Raw genomic sequence first — 24,315 nt, 5'->3', positions numbered from 1 at the left:
GAGATTCGGATGTTGGATGGCTATGTTTGACCCAACAGCAGAGAGATTAAAAGAGAAGGCAAAATAATTACCATATTTCTATTTTACAGTATCTGACATGCAGTCAGAACCTTAGCTACAGAGTCTTGAGGTGGGTCTAGTCTCCTTCAGGGTACTTTGGGCTCTTCTCTTAATGTTAGATTTACATTATTATTAATATTAATATTAATAATATTATTAATATAAATGTGTTTTTTAAAAAAAGTGTGCCTTTGTATCCAAAGACATCTCATATGGAAAGAAAGATGGCAAAATATGCAGGCAGTGTTCTGCTTGTGCAGTCGGAAGCACATCTGTCTGGTGTTCTGGCCAATGAGTGTAATGCCTGACAGACACATTAAATAATATGTCATTAGAATAATGTAATTAACTTACAGCACACAATCCTTTAAAAAAATTAATATTTTTATTTGCATTTTTAATACAGAAACAAAACACACATCCCTTTCCCTCCACCCACCGTTTATACAACTTTCGTACCGGTCATGACATACAACTAAATACCTAGCGACTCCCCTTCTACCCTTTTCATAATTTCTTTACTTTTCTTCTAAATTGCATATTCCAGATTTTTAACTTTCACATTTCTTCCTCTGTTGATTTCTATGCGCTCCTGTTCTGCTGGATTTACTCAAAGACCTGCTAGGTTATTTGCTTGTTTATACTGGTTCTTAAAATATTCAATGAACTTTTTCCAGTCCTCCTTATATTCTTTTATCACCCTTTTCTCTTATCCCATTCACTATACCTGCCAATTCAGCAGATTCAAGCATTTTAAACTGCCACTCTTCCTTAGTGGGTACCGTAGTCGTTCTCCACCTTTGTACGGCACACAATCCTAGGCGTGTTTAGTATGTGTGGTTTGGATTGCAGCGTTAGACCGTTTGTATTTAGCACCTTCCAGTTTGGGGTAGATTTGAGACATCTTGCTGCAAAATTTGTGCCTAAGGGTCCGCTTGCAATTTGTATACAGATCAGCAGAGGACTTTGGTGAAGCTCTTTTGAGTTCCTGCTGAGCATTTCTGAACCCTAGAGCATGCAGGGCTGGCGTTCCCAATAACATGGCTTGCTTGGAGTGCAGAATACAACAGTTGCCAATTTTCTCCTGCCAACCTCCATCTCTTCTGAAGTTAAGCCTGTTATTTGAATCCGCCTTTTGCTTGGGACTTTTTCCCTCTCTTTTCGGTAGGCAGAGCCAAGGTCTGAGTGGCTGACTCAAGGAAACAGCATGGAAGTTGTTAAAATGATTCCCTTTGGCCCTTGCTGGGATTGTTTCTTCTTTTCCAGTGGCCAAAATATTATCTTGCTGTTGATCTCTTCTCTTGACCTAGAAGATGTCATTGCATGACAGCCCATTGCTTTTTGGCGTTTGGCATATTCAGCGCTCATGTGTTTGGATCAGACATGGAGCTGCCTCAGAAAATAGCATCGCTGAGTTGAGTTCTTCCCTGTTGTCAATTTTACCTTGTGTTAAGACATCTGCTTGTGTGTTTCCCCACTGGAAATGCACAATGCAACCAGGTAAATTATTCCCTATACAGTGGACGCTCAGGTTGCGAATGTGATCCGTGTGGGATGCATGGTCGCAACCTGCAGTGGCACCTCTGCGCCTGCCTGGGTTGCGATTCGGCACTTACGCGCATGCGCAAAGCGCAATTTAGTGCTTTCTGCGCATACGCGACTGCTGAAACCCGGAAGTAACCCGTTCCGGTACTTCCGGGTTTCAGCGGTCTGTAACCCGAAAAAACGCAACCTGAAGCGTCTATAACTTGAGTATGACTGTATTGTGGAGGGAAAGAAAGAAAACGCAACACAGGTTTTCTCTTTTCAGTAGCAGCCTTGTGTCAATCTGAATCTAGTCCTATGCTTAGAATACCTGTAAGCTTTTTGGTAAGAAAGAGAGGGTAGGACTCAGCGAATACTGTTGAGGCTTTCCTAAAATGTTTGTGGGAATTAATGTTTTGTGGTTTCGTTTATCCGATTGCTTTGTGTGGTTTATTTTGAGCACTCGGAGAGAGGGGAGGAAGACAGCAAACCACACAAAGCATTTCCCTCCCCTGTTGGCAAAGCTCATTTGACATTAGCATGAAACCCAGTAAGGTGGAAGGCTAGCCCAACAGATGCAGCAGGCGTCTTCTCTAATAACCTTTAAACACTTGCCGAAAAGTTTTCTATTCAGGGAAATTAAGAAAATCAGTTTCTGTAGTAGCTGGTTTGTAATTTTAAATCTTTATGCGGTTTTTATTGTGCATGGATAAAAACTGCTTTGACATTTTGTTTTATGAGATTACAGCATACAGGTATTTTTATAAATAAATAAATACACTGAGTAGAGATGGCGAGGGTGGCCCAATTTACACTTCCCAAGACCATAAATATTCTTTGAAATTTGCACTTCTCCAAATTTTGGGATGCAGTTCTCCAACCAAAACGCATGTGCTTATATTGGAGGAAAGTGCACAAAAATGAAAATGTGCTTTGGTGACAGTAACATGCAAAATGCACTCTATTAGAGAAAATGGATTGAAAAATTGACTGTTAGGGGAAATGTACTCTAAAATGCTGGCAAATTTTGTGAGGGCTTTTTTTTAAAAAAAGCGCAAACTGCAATTAAAATTGCAAACTGATGAGGAAATTTGTTGAAGTGAATTTAAGATTGGGAAGATGAGAAACGGTGGGATTTACATATCCATCTATTCCTAACACTATAATAACAGATTATGTGGAACCTCTGTGAGGACTGGAATAAACTCAGAATCTAGCCTGTTGCCCCTGTGTTTGTGATCCGCTGTAGATTTAAAGCAGGGTACTCTTAACTACACGAGATAATGTGATGTAATTAAACTTTTGGAAGCAGAACACCAGGTAGTTTAGTTACATAAGGAGTATATTCAGAGAGGTTTTCAGACAGTATTAACTTTCTTTTTATCCTCCTGCATGCATGCATGCATAAAAATAAAAGTTGCTTAGCTACGGTGCTGGAAAACTTCCTCAAATCTACAGCAAGTGCAAGTAGGATTTTAAAACAGGATTCCACGTTGAAGAAGTGAAAAATGGCTAACTGGCTTTGCTGGGGTCCGGGCTGAAGAAAAACCCCAGTTGCTTTTAAACCTTTCTGAAAAGTTTTCTATTCAGGGATATTAAGAAAATCAGTTTTCGTAGTAGCTCGTCTGTAATTTTAAATCTTTATGTGGTTTTCACTGTGCATAGATAAAAACTGCTTTGATATTTTGTTTTATGAGATTGCAGCATACAATTTTTTTATAAATAAATAAATACACTGAGTAGAGATGGCGAGGGTGGCCCAATTTACTCTTCCCAAGACCATGAACATCTATTCTTTGAAATTTGCACTATGTGTTATTCGACAACCTTATGCAAAGAAGTTTCCCTTTTAAAAAAACGTTACTGATGCTTATAAAATTAAAATTTTTACTTCAAGCACTGGTAGCTGTATGGTGCTATAAAAGCTTCCAGCTTTAATTCACAGAATAGCAGCACTCAGTTCTGAGTCATGTGTAATATAGACAGCTTGTTCAAAGGTAGTAGAAAAATCCTGCTTTCTGCTTGTACAGTCCTACAGCGGTACCTCGGGTTACAGATTCCGCTAACACGGAAGTAGTACCTTAGGTTAAGACCTTTAACTCAGGATGAGAACAGAAATTGTTCAGCGGCAGCGCAGCAGCAGCAGGAGGTCCCATTAGCTTAAGTGGTACCTCAGGTTAAAAACAGTTTCAGGTTAAGAGCAAACCACCGGAACGAATTAAATTCTTAACCAGAGGTACCACTGTACGTTTGTTTTCGAACAGCTTAGTTCTCGAACGTTTTGGCTCCTGAACGCCGCAAAACCATAAGTCAGTGTTCCGGTTTGCAAACTATTTTTGGAAGCCAAAAGTCCGGTGGGGCTTCCGTGGAACTTCTTGCAGCCAATCAGAAGCCGTGCTTTGGTTTCTGAACGTTTCGGAAGTCGAATAGACTTCCACCCGTGGTCTCTGCACCATTCTCAGCACTGTGGCTCATGTCGGAGTGTTGCTGTGTGCAGCGCATGTCCAAGCTAACTTGGGGAGCAAGCCCATTATGAAATGCCAAACAGGCTCAAACTAGGCTTATTAAGAATATGATTAGAAGCTGCCTTTTTTGAGAAAAGCAGAGGATTACCCTTCTCCATGTCTTTTCTCCTGTGTAATACCTTCCTGTACCTTTTGTTTTGTAAACTCAGCCACATGTCCTTGTGTTATGTACTGAAGTTCTCATCCTGGGCCAGCAGGGGGGATACTGTAGATAGTTATGCAAATGAAGGATCGAAAAGTGACGTTTAGTGATTGGATAGTTTTGTATGCAAATGAAGGATCGAAAAGTGACATTCAGTGATTGGATAGTTTTAGAATGTTGCAACAGTTACAATTGTTCTGTAGCTCTATATAAGCATGCTGACTGAGCTCCTCAGTTCAGTTCTGTTCCAGCTTACAAAATAAAGAGCTGCTTTGGAGAAATCGCTGTGTCGTCTGCTATGTCAACCCACAACTTAACACCTTGGGTGGCCCCTTGCTCCCACTGTTATGGAGATTGTTGTGTCAAGGGGAGTGTCCTGCCCTCATTTGTTTCCCTTCTTGCATTCAGACAAAGTTCTCATATCTGTTGCAAACATAAAGAAATACAGGCAAGGATCCAAGAGGTCGATACTCTCAGTAGATCTGGTGGTTAGTAGTTGCACGTTGAGTGAGGAGACAGACTCTGCTTATCAGGATTCGAAATTAGCAGGGCACCAGGCGCATTTCACGCCTGAAGATTCTCCATTTGTGAGCACCTCTGGGTGCCATTTTTTGGTGCCTGGCTGACACGCAACGTTTACTGAAATGTCTGTGCTTTGAAGCTTCGAAGTACAGTTGTACCTTGATTCTTGAACGCCATGGAACTTGTGCATTTTGATTCCCGAACGCCAAAAACCCGGAAGTAAGTGTTCTGGTTTTTGAATGTTTTTCGGAAGCCGCACCTTGGTTTTCGAACGTTTTGGAAATCGAATGGACTTCCGGAACAGACTACGTTCAAGAACCAAGGTACAACTGTATATGTTAAGGGTAGACAATATGTTAAGGAGTTTAACAATAAAGAATAGAATTTTTGAAAACTGAAGTATGGTACCAATATTTTTTATCGTCAACACCAAATTAAACATATATTAACAATTTCTGTTAAAAATGTGATATTAACATTGTGTCATTGGAATTGCGTATTAGTTGCTGCTTATCAAAATAATGAATAAAAAGTGTTGCTGACCGCCCCTCCCTCCAAGAAATGCCGACTAGACATTCTGTTTTGGTGCCCACAGGTCCCAAAAGCCATTTGGCTCCTAGCTTTTCTATCACAGTTTCTATCACTAACTCCTTAGCTATGCAGAACCCAGGGCATCTGGAGATAGAAAGATGTGCTCCAGTTCTCCTTCTTTGTCTGCTTTCAATAGGTCTTGTACAGGGGAGATTCCTGGTGGATTTTGCCTTCTGTTAGTGTGGGGAAAGGAGCAGTTTCTACTTCCAGACTCCAAAATGTTATGGGTTAGACCAGGCACTGGTAAACTCGGCCCTCCATATGTTTTGGGACTACAACTCCCATCATCCCTAGCTAACAGGACCAGTGGTCAGGGATGATGGGAACTGTAGTCCCAGAACATCTGGAGGGCCGAGTTTACCTATGCCTGGGTTAGACCTATGAGTAAGGCTGGCAAGGGGACAAACTCATGTGGGCATCCGGGCAGAGCTACATGACTGGCACCTCATAACGGACAGGCCTACACCTGCAAGCTCATTTACCTGTTGAAATTTAGGCAGGGAGCCAAATGGATAGATCAGCGTATGGCAGATAAGCCTTGTTGCTGTTATGCAATCCCTAAGTACACATCTCTTCCTTCCTGCCCTGACAGGCTCTGTGCTGTTTAACCTAGCGCTTTCTGAGTTGGTTAGCCTGTGTCTGGGCTGCGTCATTTCAGACGGTGGTTAGGGGCTTGCATGGCCGATATTTTCCCCCTTCTATACCCCCCTCAAAAAAGTTAATTTGCATAGAAAGCTAGCTTCTTGTTACCTTTATACAGTGGACCCTCCGGATGCGAATTAAATTCGTTCCAGACGTCTGTACCAGACGTCAGTTACGTGTCCGTAACTGGAAGCGCTGCTTCTGCGCATACGTGCGGCTCGATAGAGCATTTCTGTACACACATGCAGTGTGCAGAGCACTTAGGCGCATGCTTCCGGGTTTGCCACGTTTGCAACCCGAAAGTTAGGTATCCAGAGCGGTACATAACTTGAGGGTCCACCGTACCTCGCTTTTTACTCCAAGGAGCTCAAGGTGATAGACATGGTTCCCCCATTGCGCCCTGCAGCGTTGCAACAAACCGCTAAAGTCGGGTAGGTGGAAAAATGATGAAAGACCCAAAGCCACTCAGTCACCATCATGTTTGAGTAGAGATTTGAAACCTGGACTCACAGCTTCTAGTCTGACTGAGGAGCCAACACACCTCAGTGGCTCTGTTGGGAAAGGTTCTATCCTTGACCTGCTAGTTTTTCACGTGCAGAGAACTTTGTGTGCAAAACCTCAGCTGCAGCCGAAAGTGGTTCAACCCGGACACGTTTTTTACCATCTAAATGCATGTTTGGTTCCGCCTATTGGGGCCAGCACAACACTTGTTTTCGGTGTTGTTTGGTAATGTTTCGCCTGCTCTCTTCCCCTTTAGGATCAATTTGACACAGTTGAGCGCCACACTCAATGGGGCCTGGACCTGATGGACAAATACGTCAAGTTTGTGAAAGAGCGGACAGAGATCGAGCAGGCGTATGCAAAGCAGCTGAGGTAGGTATTATGCCTGGGTTATTACAAGGACGGCTGAGCCTGGCAGGGAATGGCAGCGCTTGGGGCGGGCCATGGGGAGGGGAAGGGGAACGGATACATCACCAACTGGAAATTGTTTATGCTTGGCATCAGAGAATAGCAGTTTGTCAGGGAGAGCGAGGTTTAAAAACTTGCTCCTGAGGTGCTTGATAGATTCTGGAATAGTGAAGAGATAGTGGGTGGAGTGACTTTTTTCTCCCCTTTTTAAGATACTTGGTTAGAATCAAGTTGATTTTTCATTCGGTTTATGATGGACAAAACAATGAAGTTCTTCACACTGTGAATAATTGTGGAACTGCCACTGGATGTAGTGATGGCCACTATTTTAGATTCAATAAAACAACAACAATGACACAGTGACACCTTGTATAGCATTCACCCTCCTAGGTGTGTGACATCATACTGGGTCATAAGGAAAGGGTTAACTAAGTGTAAAATGATCAACCAATAGGAACCCAAGGGGAGGAGTTAGAGATAGAGTTGTTAAGATGTCAGTCTGGAGGGAGAGAGGGAGGATAAGTCTGTGGGTTGGGCTAGTTTGATGTGAAAGAGTGAGAGAATCTGTTAAGAGGAGTCAGTTAAACAGTTGGGATAATCATTTAGAAGGTATTAATAAAGTAAAGAAACTAAGGTTAAGAAACTGACAAGAAAAAATATCTGAAACCATAAACTTGTTAATGCTTATATAATAGACTTGTTTATTTGGTTTAATATTAACAACTGTCTGGACTCAGTGTGTACCCGAGAGAAACGGGTTGGTGGCAGCGGGGAAGCAATCACAGTGGTGGCACAGGGATCAATAGACCGTCAATCGTCCGGGGACCCTGTGTGATTGCCACACCTTGGTTCTTGAACAACAACAACACAGTGACAACTTGGTTCTCGAACCTAATCCATTCCTGGAATCCATTCGACTCCTGAAACCGTTCGAAAACCAAGGCACGGTTTCCGATTGGCTGCAGGAGCTTCCTGCACTCAGGTGGAAGCCATGTCAGATGTTTGGCTTCTGAAAAACATTTGCAAACCGGAACACCTACTTCCGGGTTTGTGGCATTCGGGAGCCTATTTGTTCGGGAGCCAAGTCATTTGAGAACCAAGCTACCACTGTAATTGCCATCATCTCTTATTAAACCCATCCTTGTGAATTGATCTAATTCTCCTTCCTCCCCTCTCCCCTCATCCTGCCCCCCAATGCTTAGAGGCACCGCTCCTCCAAATACTAAATGTTGGGGATAAACAGAAAAGGGGTTCTCCTTTCATCTCCCACTTGTGAGCATCCACTGGATGCAGGATGCTGGATTAAGTGGACCTTTTTAATTGAGGCTCACAGTTTCATTTCCAGCAACTGCTCTCGGGTCTGTTTTTATTCATTCTCTCTCTCTCCTCCCCTACCCCTCTCCCCATGATTCACTGGTCCAGCCGAGTTCCCAAGCAGCTTTGTCCAGCCTTTGAGACACAGTCTCTTTTCTCTCTCACCCTCTGTCCCTGCGCTTCTTAAAGCTGTCTCCTTCCCAGCCACTTGTTCCAGCTGTCCCTGAAGCAGAGCCAAAGACTCGCTTTGGACGGAGCCCCTTGTCCAGGAAGATCCAAAAGAGTGTTGAATTTCTGGCCGACTCGGTACTTCAGGGGCCATCCAAGTCCCTTTGCTCTTTGGCTGAATCCTGTGACACTCATTCCTACCACCACCACCACCCAGTCTGCAGGTCTGGATGACCAGGCAGACTTGGAATTGGGAGCAGAGTCCTCCGAGGTGATTGAACTGGACAGCAGCAGCACAAAGGTTGGCTGCTTTGCTTTCCCCTCCTCCTCTTCCTCCAATAACTGAGTTGGTTAGTCTGTTCTCATCCCACCTCTGCTCCCCACCCCCAACCCGTCCTTTTCCACAAGTTTTACTCCTTTTAGAGTCAAGAATTACTCATTTGGCTCCTTTCCCTTAAAAGGGTTTCTCCTCTTCTCTTGAGCCCTAGAATTGCAAAAAAATTCAGAAAGGCACAAAGTCCATCAACTGCGGGCTCCTTTATACCTCAGCCTCCTGCCACCACTTCATGCAGGCTTTGCCAAAACCACAGGAGATAACTAAACAAAGCGTCCGCAGAGCAAGTAAAGTGCTTGCTGTCCTTCTGTTGCCCCTCTTCTGAAGCTCGTTTGGAAGCTACAGCTGAGCCTAGCGAAGCCTGTTCCCTTGGCTAAGCCATATAATGAAGCTGCGAGGTGCACCTCTGTGGGGAAGCAGCTTAGGGGCTGCCAGAGAGAATGCCCTCTCCCTGGCCACCCCATGCCCAAGCCTTTGAGGACAGAGGAACTACCAAGAGGGAGGTCCCTGCTGATCTGACCACCTGAGAGGCTCTGTGGGACAGGAGGCAGCCTTTCAATGGCTCCCCGTAAGTTTCCAATCACAATTCAAAGTGTTGGTGTTGACTTTTAAAGCTCTAAATGGCCTCAGCCCACTGTACCTGAAGGAGCATCTCCGCTCCCATCGTTCTGCCTGGACACTGAGGTCCAGTGCCGAGGGCCTTATGACGGTTCCCTCACTGTGAGAAGCCAAGTTACAGGGAACCAGGCAGAGGGCCTTCTCGGTAGTGGCACCTGCCCTGTGGAACGCCCTCCCACCAGATGTCAAAGAGAAAAATAACTACCAAACTTTTAGAAGACATCTGAAGGCAGCCCTGTTTAGGGAAGCTTTTAATGTTTAATAGGTTATTGTATTTTAGTGTTTTGTTGGAAGCCAACCAGAGTGGCTGGGGAGGCCCGGCCAGATGGGCAGGGTATAAATTATTATTATTATTATTATTAGTAGTAGTAGTAGTAGTATTATTATTATTAGTATTATTATTTCAGGTATTTGGAGTCTGAGTTGTTTAGGGCTTTAAACACTAAGGTGAGCACCTTCAGTTGGGCTCAGAAATGAACTGGCAACCAGTGCATTTGTTTCAGAACAGGGGCTGTATGAGATCTCAATGGAACTCCAGCCAGTTCATCTGGCTGCAGCTGCTTTTTGGACCAACCGAGGTTTCTGAATCATCTTCAAGGGCAGCCCCATGTACAGCACATAGTGAAAATCCACTTTGGAAGTTACCTGCCTAAATCAGGTGGTCCTTCTTTGGTCCTGCAGACATTAGAAAAGAGTTTACTTGTCTTATGGAACAATATGGACACTGCCCCAAAGGGAGTGTTCTTCTGTTAGAGCCAGAGAGGTCCTTTCCGTCCTTTTGGTACAGCATACATATCTTTTTTCCCAGGCTGGAGGTTAATTATTATTTACTTCAGTTTTCTGTCTAGCTTTGTAAGAAAATTCCATTCCACATAAAAGCGGCTCATCTTTCCTTATTTTAAAATGCATCCCAACTTCTTCATCATCATTTTATTTGTATGCCGTCTTTCCATAGTTAAAACAATGCTCAAGGCAGCTTACAACGTGACAAGATTTACATAATTACCAGCGTAACAAAAGTCACAAGCAATTAATAAAAACACATCAAAAAGTACCCAACCAAATGGAAAACAATTTCCACATAAATCATAAAATCTAAAACTAAGAACATGGCATTAGTATCGATCACAATTTAAAATGACATAGATAAAAAATAAAAGCCATTTAAAAAACAAAAACGGAGCCCTCTGTGCCCAGCAGCAGCGGCAGCAGGCCTTTATGGAGCCGGTCAGGCCTTGCCCCAAGCCAGGTGAAGAGAGGCAGGGCCCAGCAGGCTTGATTTTCTCCCTATTTCAAGCTCCCGTTGTGGGTCTTGCCAATTCTGCTGTGTATTTCTAATATTTGAAGAAAAATGAATTGGAATTAGGGGTGGGGGGGAGCCTACTTTTGAAAGCAAAAGATTGATGTGACCAAAGATCCCACATGCACACTTTAGAAAAGATAAGGAAGATAAAATATCCGCTCAATATCCAGCATTCATGGGAAATTGTTGTATAAAACATTACCATCTTATTTAAACCTGTCACATTTGATAAGAATTATCTCTGGGATGTTCATCTGTGCCAATTATCAACACTTCCATCGACACATGACTGGAGCTGCTTCTTATAGGCCTAATATCGAAGCTGTCCAATTTTTTACCTGGCTCCTGTTTGATTTGTTAGCCCTACGGTGCAGCAAAATGAAACAAGCTGACAGGATGTCAGCCAACAGATGAAGGCAGGAGTTTGATGTCTGAATGATATAATAAGACTTGGGGGGGGGGGAGCACAATGGGAGCTCATCTTCAGGCAGCAAAATGCCTTTGGCTAGCTCATTTTCGCTCTCATTTATAGGAATCTTGTGAAAAAGCATCTTCCCAAGAGGACTACGCGAGAAGACCCAGAATCAAAGTATGTATTGTGTCAAGTGCATGTTGAGCTGCAGCGATGCATGAGATATTCCTACTCAGTGCTACACATTTTTGAGGCAAAAGTACTCTGACCACAAAAACTTAGATCAGTGGTTCACAGACTTTTGTGCTAGCAAGCCTTGGGCTCTTTGCAGGGCCGACCACCCAAGCAGTCATTTAGAGTGGCAGTAAAAAAGGTAAAGGACCCCTGGACAGTTTAGTCCAGTCAAAGGTGACTACGGGGTTGCAGCGCTCCTCTTGCTTTCAGGTCAAGGGAGCCGGTGTTTGTCCACAGACAGCTTTCTGGGTCATGTGACCAGCAGGACTAAACCACTTCTGGTGCAACGGGACACCATGACGGTAGCCAGAGCGCACAGAAATGCCGTTTACCTTCCTGCCACAGCAGTACCTATTTATCTACTTGCACTGGTGTGCTTTCGAACTGAAAAACACTTATGTCCCTGTGGAGATGGCAGTCCCGAATTGGTGGTGCATGTCCTTCTGGCTTGCACTCTTTCTAAAGACTTGAGGAATGAGATTATCACCCCTCTTTTATTGTCCATTCCGGGTCGCCCAACCACTGCCACTGCTTGATCTTGGCAGATCAAGATGAGCAGGTGACAGCAAAGGTTGCAAGGTTTTTGCTGGGGCAATCAGAATAAGATCCACCGTTTGACTATTGATTCAAAACCCCAAAATGTATTTTATATAATTGAGTTTTATTTCTATTCTTTGTATATTGCATTGTTGTTTTATTGCTACGGCCGATGGCTGACACAAATAAAGATTTATTCATTCATTCATTCTCTGCTGCTGGGCACAACCTTCCTGCCTTTCCTCTCCTTTTCAGGTTCTGCCAATATCAGGCCTTCCTTCAGGTGGTGAAGGAGCTGAACGACTTTGCAGGCCAGCGTGAGCTGGTAGCTGAGAACCTTCTAACGCGGATCTGTGTGGAGGTTGCCAAGTACTCGCAGGAGCTCAAACAGGAGAGGAAGTCGGTAAAGTGCTCCCCTGCCTTTGTAGTGTCAAGAAACTCTGCATAGTGGTCAACTGGGGGACCAAATCAGATTCTGATTCTGCTGCCCAGGGGTCCTGAAGAACAAAACCGTTCAGGTGTACCTCTCTGTGAGGGGCACTTCCTATTTTGTGCTCCCCTGGCTCGCTTGCTGCTTGTTCAGCAGGAGTTGAAGGCATATTGTCCCTGGCCTTTTTGCCTTTGTGCTCGCTTGACCATCTGCATCATCTGGGGAGAGCTTCCATGCTACTTCCAGATGTTCCTGGTGGCTGCTGGCATTGGCGTGGAGATTTTTTATGTACTTACTTACGATGGCCAAGCTCCAGAGAACTGTGAAACTCAGTTCTGTAAGCCCAAGAGGGCTGTAGATCTGTTCTTAGTTTGAGTAGCAGTCACTGCATGCTGTGTGGCAAACTGCTTTCAAAAACTGTTTTTGACTGCTGAGTCCACCATGCCTTAGTGTAAAGTACCCCCCTTAAAAAAAACAACCACACCCAATTTTGGTTCATCTGTCACTCTTCCATCAGGAGAGTGTTTGTTAACAGCAAAAGCACAATAAAATAAAATAAATAACAAAATCAATTTGAATAACATAACAAAAAGGGGACACTAAAGATATCACCTTGTTGTTGCTAAATTCTCCATCAGCAGTGTTGACTTTTGAGTCACTGAGGGTTGGGAACTAGGATAATGTTAAAATTAGGCAGGTTTTGGAGAGGAGGGCTAGCAATAGATTCAGGATTTGAAAATATCGTAGCCACTATGCTCTCTACATAGTGTTTTAATCTGTATTTATTTATTGCAGTATTTCTGTATGACTTTTCAAAATTAAGTTCTATGGAGCAGTCTGCATGACTTCTACACAGTGGGACTAGAGTACCTGATTAGGAAGTAACCTTGAATTATGAGTACTTCTGGTTTTTCAAGCTGAGGCATCTCATAGAATCATAGAATCATAGAGTTGGAAGAGACCACAAGGGCCATCGAGTCCAACCCCCTGCCAAGCAGGAAACACCATCAAAGCACTCCTGACATATGGTTGTCAAGCCTCTGCTTAAAGACCTCCAAAGAAGGAGACTCCACCACACTCCTTGGCAGCAAATTCCACTGTCGAACAGCTCTTACTGTCAGGAAGTTCTTCCTAATGTTTAGGTGGAATCTTCTTTCTTGTAGTTTGGATCCATTGCTCCGTGTCCGCTTCTCTGGAGCAGCAGAAAACAACCTTTCTCCCTCCTCTATGTGACATCCTTTTATATATTTGAACATGGCTATCATATCACCCCTTAACCTCCTCTTCTCCAGGCTAAACATGCCCAGCTCCCTTAGCCGTTCCTCATAAGGCATCGTTTCCAGGCCTTTGACCATTTTGGTTGCCCTCCTCTGGACACGTTCCAGTTTGTCAGTGTCCTTCTTGAACTGTGGTGCCCAGAACTGGACACAGTACTCCAGGTGAGGTCTGACCAGAGCAGAATACAGAATACAGCAGAATCTCCTTTGAAGCCCACCCCACTCTGTACCAAAACTCTCTTTTTCAGATTGTAGACACTAGGGACTTGGACCTGTTTGGGGGGCCCATTTCTTCAGTAAGTTTTCTTAGGGTTGTAGTGTTCTGGTGAAAAGATGGGAAGAATTAGGTAGATCAGGTAGCAGGTAGGTGCCAGAATACTCCTTTGGTAGTAGCAGGTGGCCTTTTGCTCTTTCTGAGGTACTTCTGTCATCATTTGAAAATGATTGACGGAACTGTTTGGATTCTGGCAGAAGCATCATGACCCTTCTAACAATGGCTTTCATTCTGTAAACTTTCTCCTTCTCCAGCACTTGCAAGAAGGCCGAAGGGCTCAGCAGCAGCTGGAGAACTCCTTCAAGCAACTTGAAAATGTGAGTTGTTTTTATCTTCAGCCTTGCTCTACATGCGGTGTGCAGAGTCCGAGGCTCATATGCTCTGAAGACCTAAAAAAACTTCTGTGGATTTGGCCAATGTTCGGAGCGGGAACACAGCTGTGGAGGGGTCATTGATCCCTTTAGAATTCTCCAAACATTTAGTGAATGTTTCCTCTGTCCTTTTTTCAAAATTAAATTTGGGGATGACAGATGGAGGAAAGCAAGGAAGAGGACAGAATCCAATGCACATTGGAAAAAGAGAGGGGAATGCACAAGCTGTAGCACTGGCTTTATTATGGCATCAACTATAGAATTTCCTGTGTTTTGGAAGTCTCCAAGAACTTCTCAATTTTTGTAAATCATCCGGGGCGGGGGCGGGGGGGGGGGAGATCCTAGCTTGGGCTACGCAAGAACAAGCCTTTATAAACCCATCTCTGGCATTGTTGCTAGCGCTTTGTTCTTGTTGCATGAAGGGTTTTAAGAGAAGATTTCAAAGAAGGTGCAATAGAATGATGTGCAAATAAGCCAAGACTGAAACCTTGGAAGACCACAGGGATCTCTTGTCAACCTGTAAATGTTTTTCAAGAGCCCTTTGTAGGGGTGTGCATGCATTAGATGTAGACTCAAAAAGAAATGGTATACTTGCTCAAGTTTCCCTTAAAGCAGAAAAAAAACCATATTATAAGACCTTGCATACATTGAATGTCCTTCCTGCATACATTCACACGCAGGTACACTCAGTTTTTACATGTGAGTGTGCATGCACTTGCCAAAGTCAGTTCTTGCCTTCTCTATTTTGGCTGTCCATTGCTACGTTCTACAAGACACAAACACATTGTTGTGTTTACTTTTCCCCATATTAATTAGTGGGAGGAATTGTTTGTGGGCTTTGTTTTACTTTAGAGCCCAGTTTAGAATATTCACTGGGCTGAATTTTGAGCGCTGCCTTAAGCATAACCTTGAACGTGGAGACGGTCTGGAAAGACAAATCTTAAGTGGCCTTCCAGTTGGTGAACTTCAGTGAAGCTCTTGCTATTGAAACAGGGAAAGGCCCCCTGTCCATTCTCCACCTCTCCCCTCCCTGTCCACTGGGGTACAATCAATTGTACCTGAATTACCCCCACCCCAATAAATTATGCCATCTGTCCCCCCACCCCCAAATAAAAGGTGAGCTCACTTTTTTAGTAGCTTCTTTCAAAGCCTCAGCAAGCTTTGAAAGTAGCTCCATAGACAGTGTACACAAACAGCCTTTCCACCCACTCCTTTTCCAGTAAATGTTTGCATGTGTCACTTAATTGTAAGCCTGCAGCCAGAGTCTTTTTTAGTGTTATTGATTGTACTGCACCTTGCTTTGAAAGCCCGTTATACATAACCATCTGTTAACCCCTCCTCCCATTTCCAGCTTTTATTTGAAAGCCCAGAACGGGGCAAACAAAACGGGAGCACTTAACAGGTGGTGTGATTTAATCCTGCCTGTGAAATCAAGAGATCTCATCACCTAAGTGCGAGTGATGCTCGTGTCAGTATCCCTGCAAGAGAGATATGGCAGCATCTAATGCTTTGCATCCAAATGGATGTAGCCTTTCATTAGGCTTGCTGTTGTGGGCATCCCTCACTCTCAAAGACTCTCTCTCTTACCCACAGAGCAAACGCAAGTTTGAGCGAGACTGCCGAGAGGCTGAGAAAGCTGTGCTGACTGCCGAGAAACTGGACCAGGACATCAATGCTACCAAGGCAGATGTGGAGAAGGTCAGTGCTTTTGAATAGGAGTATGCCACTGCTCCCCATCCCTAATAGTGTTCAGGAGGGTATCAGAGTTCTTCTGCAATGGAAGTCATGACGGATATCCCTTGTTTGCTTGTGCCCTGTAACTGACCACCTACCCCTTGCTTTTGCTTATGAAAGCTTTCTAAGCAAACCACAGCTTCTTTCTCACGTTAGCCATTAAAGCCAAGACATCATCTTTTTGGGAGATAGTGGGTGGGTATGGAGGACTACCTGGTCCTGAATGGGGTAACTGTGCCTCTGAATGACCAGGTGTGCAGCCTGGGAGTCATTTTGGACTCACAGCTGTCCATGGAGGTGCAGGTCATTTCTGTGTCCAGGGCAACTGTTTACCAGCTTCATCTGATACGCAGCTGAGACCCTACCTGCCTGCAGACTGTCTCATCAGAGTGGTGCATGCTCTAGTTATCTCCCGCTTGGATTACTTCAATGCGCTCTATGTGGGGCTACCTTTGAAGGTGACCCGGAAACTACAACTAATCCAGAATGCTGCAGCTAGACTGGTGACTGGGAGTGGCTGCCGGCACCACATAACACCGGTCCTGAGAGATCTCCATTGGCTCCCAGTACGTTTCTGAGCACAATTCAAAGTGTAATTGCTGACCTTTAAAGCCCTAAATGGCCTTGGCCCAGTATACCTGAAGGAGCATCTCCACCCCCATCGTTCAGTCCAGCGCCGAAGGCCTTCTGGTGGTTCCCTCACTGCAAGAATCAAAGTTATGGGGAACCAGTCAGATAGTTGTTTATTTCCTTGACATCTGGTGGGAGGGCATTCCACAGGGCAGGTGCCACTACCGAGAAGTCCCTATGCCTGGTTCCCTGAAACAAGAGCATGCACCACTCTGACGAGACAGTCTGCAAGACAGTCCTATGGTTTGCATCTTGTGTTTTGTCTGGGAGAGCTAAACCCACAAGCCTAGGTTTGGATGACTTACTAAGCCCAGGGGCGGGGAACCTTGGTTCCCCCCCCCCCCCCCCAGATTTTGCTGGGCTCCCTTGATCCCTGAGCACTGGCCATGTTAGCTGGTAGGAATTGGATTCCCTCAGCGCCTGGAAGGGCCACAGATTCACCACCTCTGCTGTAGAGCTGACTGTAACCAAAGTATTTCTGCTGATCCATTTCCCCTTACCTTCTCCAGGCAAAGCAGCAGGCAAACCTGAGGAGTCATATGGCTGAGGAGAGCAAGAATGAATATGCTTCATATCTGCAGAAGTTTAACCACAATCAGAGCCAGTTCTACTTTTTGGAGATGCCACAAATCTTCAATGCAAGTCTCTCTAAGCAACTTCCTAACATTTTAGTTTAGAGTTTTCCGCAACTCCCTTTACCCTAAGGCGTCTTTCAAAGTAGCCCTCAACAAACAATAAAAAGCCGTAGAACATTTTAAAATAAACCTTGCTCTATAAAAATCAACCATCTAGCGATTCCTCTACGTGAACCGGCCTGATTTGCAGTTCCAGACTAATACACAGATCAGAATGCAATCAACCTTCTGCCCTTCTCAAAATTTTGCGATACAGTTCTCTGCTCAAAGAAACATAACAAAATGCATGTATAAGTTTTAAATGCATCCCAAAAGCATATTTGTGGCAGGTTGTGGGGGAAATAACAAAATGCAAATTTTAATGCAGGGTTTTGTTGTTGTTTTTTAATCACATACTGATGTGGAAACAGGGCAGAACATACTTAAGAACAAACACGTGTGAAACTAGCATGAACCAGAAGCACACTCTGATCTTTCCATCCCTGCAACAAGGGGTAAACGTAACAGCTCTAAAAACTAGCTGTCCAGCAGCTGCAGATTGGGACCAGCGAACGACAAGGATTGCTAAAATCTGGAGGAAAAGATAGACCTGCCTCAGGTCACCTAAAATGAAGCAAGCGCCATGGAACTTTCAGAAAAGGGAGTTCCATAAAACTAGAGCTTCTCCTAGAGCAGCTCTTTTTGTGGCTCCTCCTCGTAGAATATTTAATCTCTCTCTGACTTCAGATATTAGATAGGCTCTCAGCCTTCCCCCAGAAGAAAATAACTTGGCAGTGTAGGTCATTGGAGACCTATAACACATGTCTTCGTCAGGAGGTTCACCTTGGGCCACTGCAGCCTTGTTAATCTCTGCTCTGTGGGGAAGGCTTCTAGCATTTGTGGGGAAAGGGGCTGGTTGAGATTGTGGAAAGATCCCATGACAAAGAAAGCAGGAACCTCCTCTCTGGGGGTAATGGAGGAAGGTGGGAGGGTTATTAACCTTTCCTAACTTCACAAGTGCCATTCCTGGGGTGGGCTTTTTTTTAAAAAAAAATCCTTGAACATTATTAGGGCTGCCACACAAAGTGTTCAGGCTGTAATTATGTACATACCTACCTGAGAGTAAATTCCAAATTGAGCTGAATGGGACTAACGTCTGAGTAAGACATGCATTGGATCCTTTTGTTAATTGATTAACCGTTTGCTTTAAAACCTAAAATTTTAAATTTGCATTTGTGTACTACCAGAACCTCAGTAATAAGGGCCTTTTTGAGATAACCTGACAGCAAACCATATCTACCCCTCTTCTGCCTAATCAGAAAAACTTTAAAAACATAGCTTAGAAAATAAATAAGGCGGTTTATTGCTTCGTCGATTAAATTGATCCTTGCCAGTTTGCAGTCTACTGATGGCAGCCCTGAAAATGCTAGAAAACGCAACCACACCCTTGTCCTGTTACCTGAAATCTTTTTATCGGAGACAACTGGGAAGTTGAGCCTGGACTCTACCACATTAGAACAAACCCAAATGCAGCTATTTTAACAGGTGTTTTTTAGATGGCATTGCGCCATTTTAAACTTTGCACCAGCCTTCCCAGTGCCACATGCCTTGCTGATTGCAAGGAACAGAGGCTTGATAACCAGACGGGCCCCTTCGTTTTGTGGGTAATGTGGATTCTGATAGGATGGGGGTGTTGAGGGGATCCTAGCTCCCTGTGAGGAACCTTCCCTCTCTAACCCTCAAGTTCTGATTGTCCCTTTTGTGTGTGTTGCTCCCTTCCTTCCCCCCATTCCTAGAAGCTGCAAGAGATGGACGAGCGGCGGACACTGCGCCTCAAGGAAGGCTACAGCGTTTTTTCAGAGACAGAGCAGCAAGTTATGCCCATTATTGGGAAGTGCCTGGAGGGCATGAAGGCAGCAGCAGATGTGGTGGATGAGAAGAACGTAAGTGCCTCCCAGATAAGTTGTAACGTTTCCCCTCTGCACTGCGGAATAATTGGTGTGCTGTCAAATAACCACTGTAGTTCATGCATAGGTAATAATAATAATAATAATAATAATAATAATAATTTAAATTTATTTATACCCCGCCCTTCTGGCTGGGTCTCCCCAGCTGCTCTGGGCGGCTTAAAGGTAAAGGGACCCCTGGCCATTAGGTCCAGTTGTGGCCGACTCTGGGGTTGCGGTGCTCATCTTGCTTTACTGGCTGAGGGAGCCAGCATACAGCTTCCGGGTCATGTGGCCAGCATGACTAAGCCGCTTCTGGCGAACCAGAGCAGCACATGGAAACGCCGTTTACCTTCCCGCCGGAGCGGTACGCTGGGCGGCTTACAAAATAGATAAAACATAATAAAGCATCAAACATTAAAAACTTCCCAATACAGGGCTGCCTTCAGATGTCTTCTAAAAGTTGGATAGTTCATTATCTCCTTGACATCTGAAGGGAGGGTGCTCCACAGGGCGGGCGCCACTACCAAAAAGGCCTTCTGCCTGGTTCTCTGTAACTTCACTTTTTGTAGTGAGGGAACCAGCAGAAGACCCTCAGAGCTGGACCTCAGTGTCCGGGCTGAGTGATGGGTGTGAAGACGTTCCTTCAGGTATACCTTGGTTCTCAAACAACTTGGAACCCAGACACTGCAAACCCTGAAGTAAGTGTTCCGGTTTGCGAACTTTTCTTTTTACTCACATTTCAGTTCACAATATGATCTCTGAAAGGCAGGCTTTACTTGGTAGTTACATAAGGAAAGAGTGAGTTTATCTCATAGAGAGACTGAACTCATGTGCTGCTGGCTGAGAGCCAGCAGACAGCAAAATTACATTGATAGAACAAAATGACTGCAGGAGAGCAGCGTGGCAGCAAAAGATCATCAAGAGAGCAATAAGAGTCAAGACAAACTGAGAAAATGGCTGCATGGCTCTTTTGTGGAGTCAGCCACAGCGATGCCCATCTCCCGGGTCACATGCAGGGAGAGGAAGCTCCAGACCAGTGGAACAGGAAGTTACACTGACTGGATGTCCCCCTGCTTGTGCCCACTCTAGGGAAATAAGGAAAGTTGCATTTGACCGTACCAATGGATTACATCCCACAAACTCAGTGTACTCTCAAACTACCACAAAATTTCTGCCATATCCTCCTCTGGTCCTGAAATCTTTCCGCAAGGCCTGCAAGACAGAGTTGTTCCACCAGGCCTTTGGTCAGGGCCCAGCCTGACTCCCTCCTCTGGCAACCTGCACAGAATTTTGCTTAACGGTTGCCATTAATTTGATTTTAATTAATTTTTATAATGAAATGTTTTTAGAATGTTGGATTATTTGATTGTTTGATTATTTGATTGTTGTTAGCCGCCCTGAGCCCAGCTTCGGCTGGGGAGGGCAAGATATAAATAAAATTTATTATTATTATTATTATTATTATTATTATTATTATTATTATTATTATCCTCAGCAGGACTAATAATGGGTGTCCCCAACTCCTGCTCGTTTGTATTGTGTTGGCTCAGCAGCACAACTGGGCTGGAGGTGGTTCTATTCCTCAAGGTCATTCAGAAGGATGTTCTTCTTCTGTAGGATTCCCAGATGCTGATTGAACTGCACAAATCGGGCTTTGAGAGGCCAGGAGACATGGATTTTGAAGACTTCAGCCAACCCATCAATCGTACCTCATCAGACAGCAGCCTTGGCAACCCCCGCGGCACCCTCGATGGCCGCCTGGACCCCCGCCTGCTGGGCAAGAGCAAGGGGAAGCGCTGGCCTTTCAGCAGGAAGAGCAAGGTGAGGACTGGCATGGAGGGCCTGGGACAGCCAGGGAAAGGGTGGATAAAAATCAATGATTTAAAAATAAATTCAAAAAAATCAGATTTTTAAATTTTAAATTGGATTTTTAAATTGGGTTTTTAAAAAAAATGCTTTCGGAGGAAAAATCTTTCTAAACATAGTTTTCTATTTTAGTTACATTATAGTCCAAAGGCTATTCATCAGGAAATAAGGATTTGTTTTAAGTTTTTCATGTGTGCTAAAACTCAGTCTAAGCCGCCTCTTTTTTTTTTTTTTTTTTAAGAATTTGTTTAACTACATCAGTTAACATGGATACATATGCTATAATGTTATTGTTTTAGTTAAATAAATTGTTTAAATTGTTACTAAGGAAATGATTGTTTTTCTCCTACCAATAAAGTACAGCAGAAAAGGTGTCCAAATATAAACAGTTAACTTACTAAACCTCACAATAATTTCATAACTATCTGTCTATGTATTTCTAATAGCAGAACCAAATCAGTAATTTTTGATATAACTGTAAAAACTACTCTGATAATTGATTATTCCAAAAATGAAACCTTCATCTGGTTGTAAATATTAAAGGATTTAAATCAAGTCTTACTGACTAGCACAGGCTTCCTCAAACTTGGCCCTCCAGATGTTTTTTTGGCCTACAACTCCCATGATCCCTCGCTAGCAGGACCAGTGGTCAGGGATGATGGGAATTGTAGTCTCAAAAATATCTGGAGGGCCAAGTTTGAGGAAGCCTGGACTAGTGATTTAAATCATGATTTAAATGCTGATTTAAATCAAATTGATTAAAATCAAATCCACCCTGCCAGGAAGTATTGTCCTTCTGCCCTCAGCCCATTGGCCCTCAGGGTTGTGGGATTCCCATAGCCACCAGGTTCTGTTCACAGCTCAGGGTGCAAAGTGTGATTAAGTAAAATTGGGGGAAGCGGGTAGGGACTGGGCAGAAGAGGGGTGATCACCACAGTGTTTATCTCCTGGGTTCCTCTCCAGTCCTGGATCTCCAGCAGGTTGCCCCTTTTGACCTCATGCCTTCCTCCCTGCCTCTGCCACTTTGCTCGTCTGCCAGATGGCAGCACGGCAGGCAAGCTAGCAAATGCCATGATTTTGCACCTCCCTCCATGTCATTCCACTTTCTGGCTGCCCTGTCTCCTTTCCGGCTGCTTGTACTAGTCCTTAACAAAGAGGTTTCTCCTCTAACCTTCTGGGCCTGACCAATGCTTCCCCAAAAGCGGTTTTCTTGCAATAACTAATGGTAGTCACCTCTGCCGTTGGAAGGTCGTAACTTGGCTATCCCTTCCTTCCTGTTATTCAGCCACTGGCCAGGTCAGCCTCTTGCCCTTCGTGTCACCCAGGCTCTCTGCTATGGAAGCCTTGGATCTCTGCCTATTCTCACTTCCAGCTGCCCCTGTCACTCAGAGGAGGGCGTTCCTCTTCCCTACAGTCCCTAGCTGACCCCTGTGTTTGTATTATGGAGATGGTTATGGCATAGGCCCAAGATCTGCTTCAGCAGGCCCGCACATTTCTAGCTAGTTTTCTCCAGAGGCTCCTTTATAACTTGTGCACAGGCTGTTCTTTCGCAAAAAGCTCATTTTAGCAAGGCCTTCCTTCCTTCCTTCCTTCCTTCCTTCCTTCCTTCCTTCCTTCCTTCCTTCCTCCCTCCCTCCCTCCCTCCCTCCCTCCCTCCCTCCACCTGAACAACTTCCTCGGGTGCTGTGAAGGTTCCTTTCTCCTGCTTTCCTCTTAAGCTGCCCTTCGTTTCACTCCCTAATTCTTCTTCTGCTAGATCTGGGCTGTGAACTCTCCTCAGCCACATCTGTCCTGTAAATCTCACAGGAGAGCCAGACTCTGCTGCCTTGGCTCACATCTGTTGCTGGCCTCTCCATCGCCTCGCATCCCTTTTTTTTAAAAAAAAATACTGTATAATTTCTTCCATGTCCTGTGTGCTGCCTTGCTTCTTGCTTCCTGTTTTCTCCTTGCGTAGCCACGAGTGTCTTCTAGTTGGGGAGGAAATAAGAGCACTAAGCCTGCTGACCTTGGGTCTTTGGTTGCTGTTGGGCTACAACCCCCCACCCCCTCACCATCCGCTATGCTGGCTGAGGAAGACGGGAGCTGTGGTCCAAGATCCAATGTTTCTCTAAGAGAACTTGCCAGGCCCCCTTTTAGCTCATGTGGGACACCCAAAAGATCTTCAGTGATAGCCCCTACTTCTTTTGCTTCCTGCATCCGGGAGGTGAGGGGGCAAAGGCCGCTCATAATCTCAGTGAAGCCTTGTTTTCCTTCCACCATGTGTCCCACACCAGCAGTTCTTGCCTCTCACTCCCCCACCAAGAACAGTGCTTTGAGATGCTGACTTCTGAGCCAAGTGAGGGTGTGCATGCCAAAATCCCAGCATTCCCTTGATCAATAAAGTCTCTTAGATTCTGGCTTCCTTTAAGGCCCACTGCCCGGTGCCAATGCTTTCCACAGCATATATATTGCCTTTATTCCCCATCTGTCTTCTGCTGTGGAACCTAAGGCAGCAAACGGGTTTTTTTTCCAGGCCGTCTCCCATCCAGTCCCCGACCAGACTCTCACCCGCTTAGCTTCAGCAAGTTTCTCTTCCTAGCTTGCGCAGGGCTCCCGAGCTTCTTGCAGCTCCCCTGTGGCAGCCACGCCGGAACGAGTCTGACGCAATTCCATGGCCACGACTCTTCCAGCTGTTGCAAACCAAGTGCCAATTTTGCGCAGTTCCACAGGAAGCTGCTGTCGGGCTGGGGTGCTCCCCTGGAGCGACCGCATGCTGCTTTCTCAACTTGATTGGCAGCATGGCCTTCAGAGGCGCAGGGAATTAGGGTCCAGCTCCGAGGAATCCCTTGACCCGCCATGTGACTCATTCCAAGAGAGACAAAGGTGTGTTTTCGTCAGGGTGCTCTCAGTAAAGCAAGGCTGCTTCCACCCTGTGATGGGGTACTCAGCAACACAAAGCAACATTTCAAGGGGGAAGGGTCCATTGGGAGGAGGAGTGAGTTGCACGAGCTCTGAAGGCTTAATTTGAAACAGGGAGAGCATGGGGTGGGGAGTGGAAATGGTGGCTCCCTCAAAGTATTCAGTGCTACTGAATTCCCTGGTCTTCAAAAATGGTTTCTGAAAGCTGATTGCCAAAGAATTTATGCTTTTGAATTATGGTGCTGGAGGAGACTCTTGGGAGTCCCATGGACTGCAAGAAGATCAAACCTATCCATTCTGAAGGAAATCAGCCCTGAGTGCTCACTGGAAGGACAGATCCTGAAGCTGGATCCTGAAGCTCACTAGAAGGACAGATCCTGAAGCTGAGGCTCCAATACTTTGGCCACCTCATGAGAAGAGAAGACTCCCTGGAAAAG

At 44.9% G+C, this 24,315-nt stretch overlaps 1 protein-coding gene across 2 annotated transcripts in view; it reads left to right on the top strand.

Annotated features, from left to right (window-relative positions):
* Positions 1 to 24,315, top strand: part of TRIP10 (thyroid hormone receptor interactor 10) — an 81,228-nt gene that overhangs the window by 42,063 nt on the left and 14,850 nt on the right. For both annotated transcript variants that reach the window (XM_083420016.1, XM_083420015.1), the window contains exons 2-9: positions 6,764 to 6,879; positions 11,185 to 11,241; positions 12,091 to 12,238; positions 14,071 to 14,133; positions 15,781 to 15,885; positions 17,061 to 17,189; positions 18,962 to 19,108; positions 20,732 to 20,935. In XM_083420016.1, the coding sequence (XP_083276142.1) occupies positions 6,764 to 6,879; positions 11,185 to 11,241; positions 12,091 to 12,238; positions 14,071 to 14,133; positions 15,781 to 15,885; positions 17,061 to 17,189; positions 18,962 to 19,108; positions 20,732 to 20,935 (969 nt within the window). The remainder of the gene's footprint in view (positions 1 to 6,763; positions 6,880 to 11,184; positions 11,242 to 12,090; positions 12,239 to 14,070; positions 14,134 to 15,780; positions 15,886 to 17,060; positions 17,190 to 18,961; positions 19,109 to 20,731; positions 20,936 to 24,315) is intronic.

This window comes from Podarcis tiliguerta (genome assembly GCF_965153285.1).
Source record: "Podarcis tiliguerta genome assembly, chromosome: 17".
Lineage (NCBI taxonomy): Eukaryota > Metazoa > Chordata > Lepidosauria > Squamata > Lacertidae > Podarcis > Podarcis tiliguerta.
The sequence above is the reverse complement of the archived record's forward strand: the minus strand, read 5'-3'. Positions and strand labels throughout refer to the sequence as shown.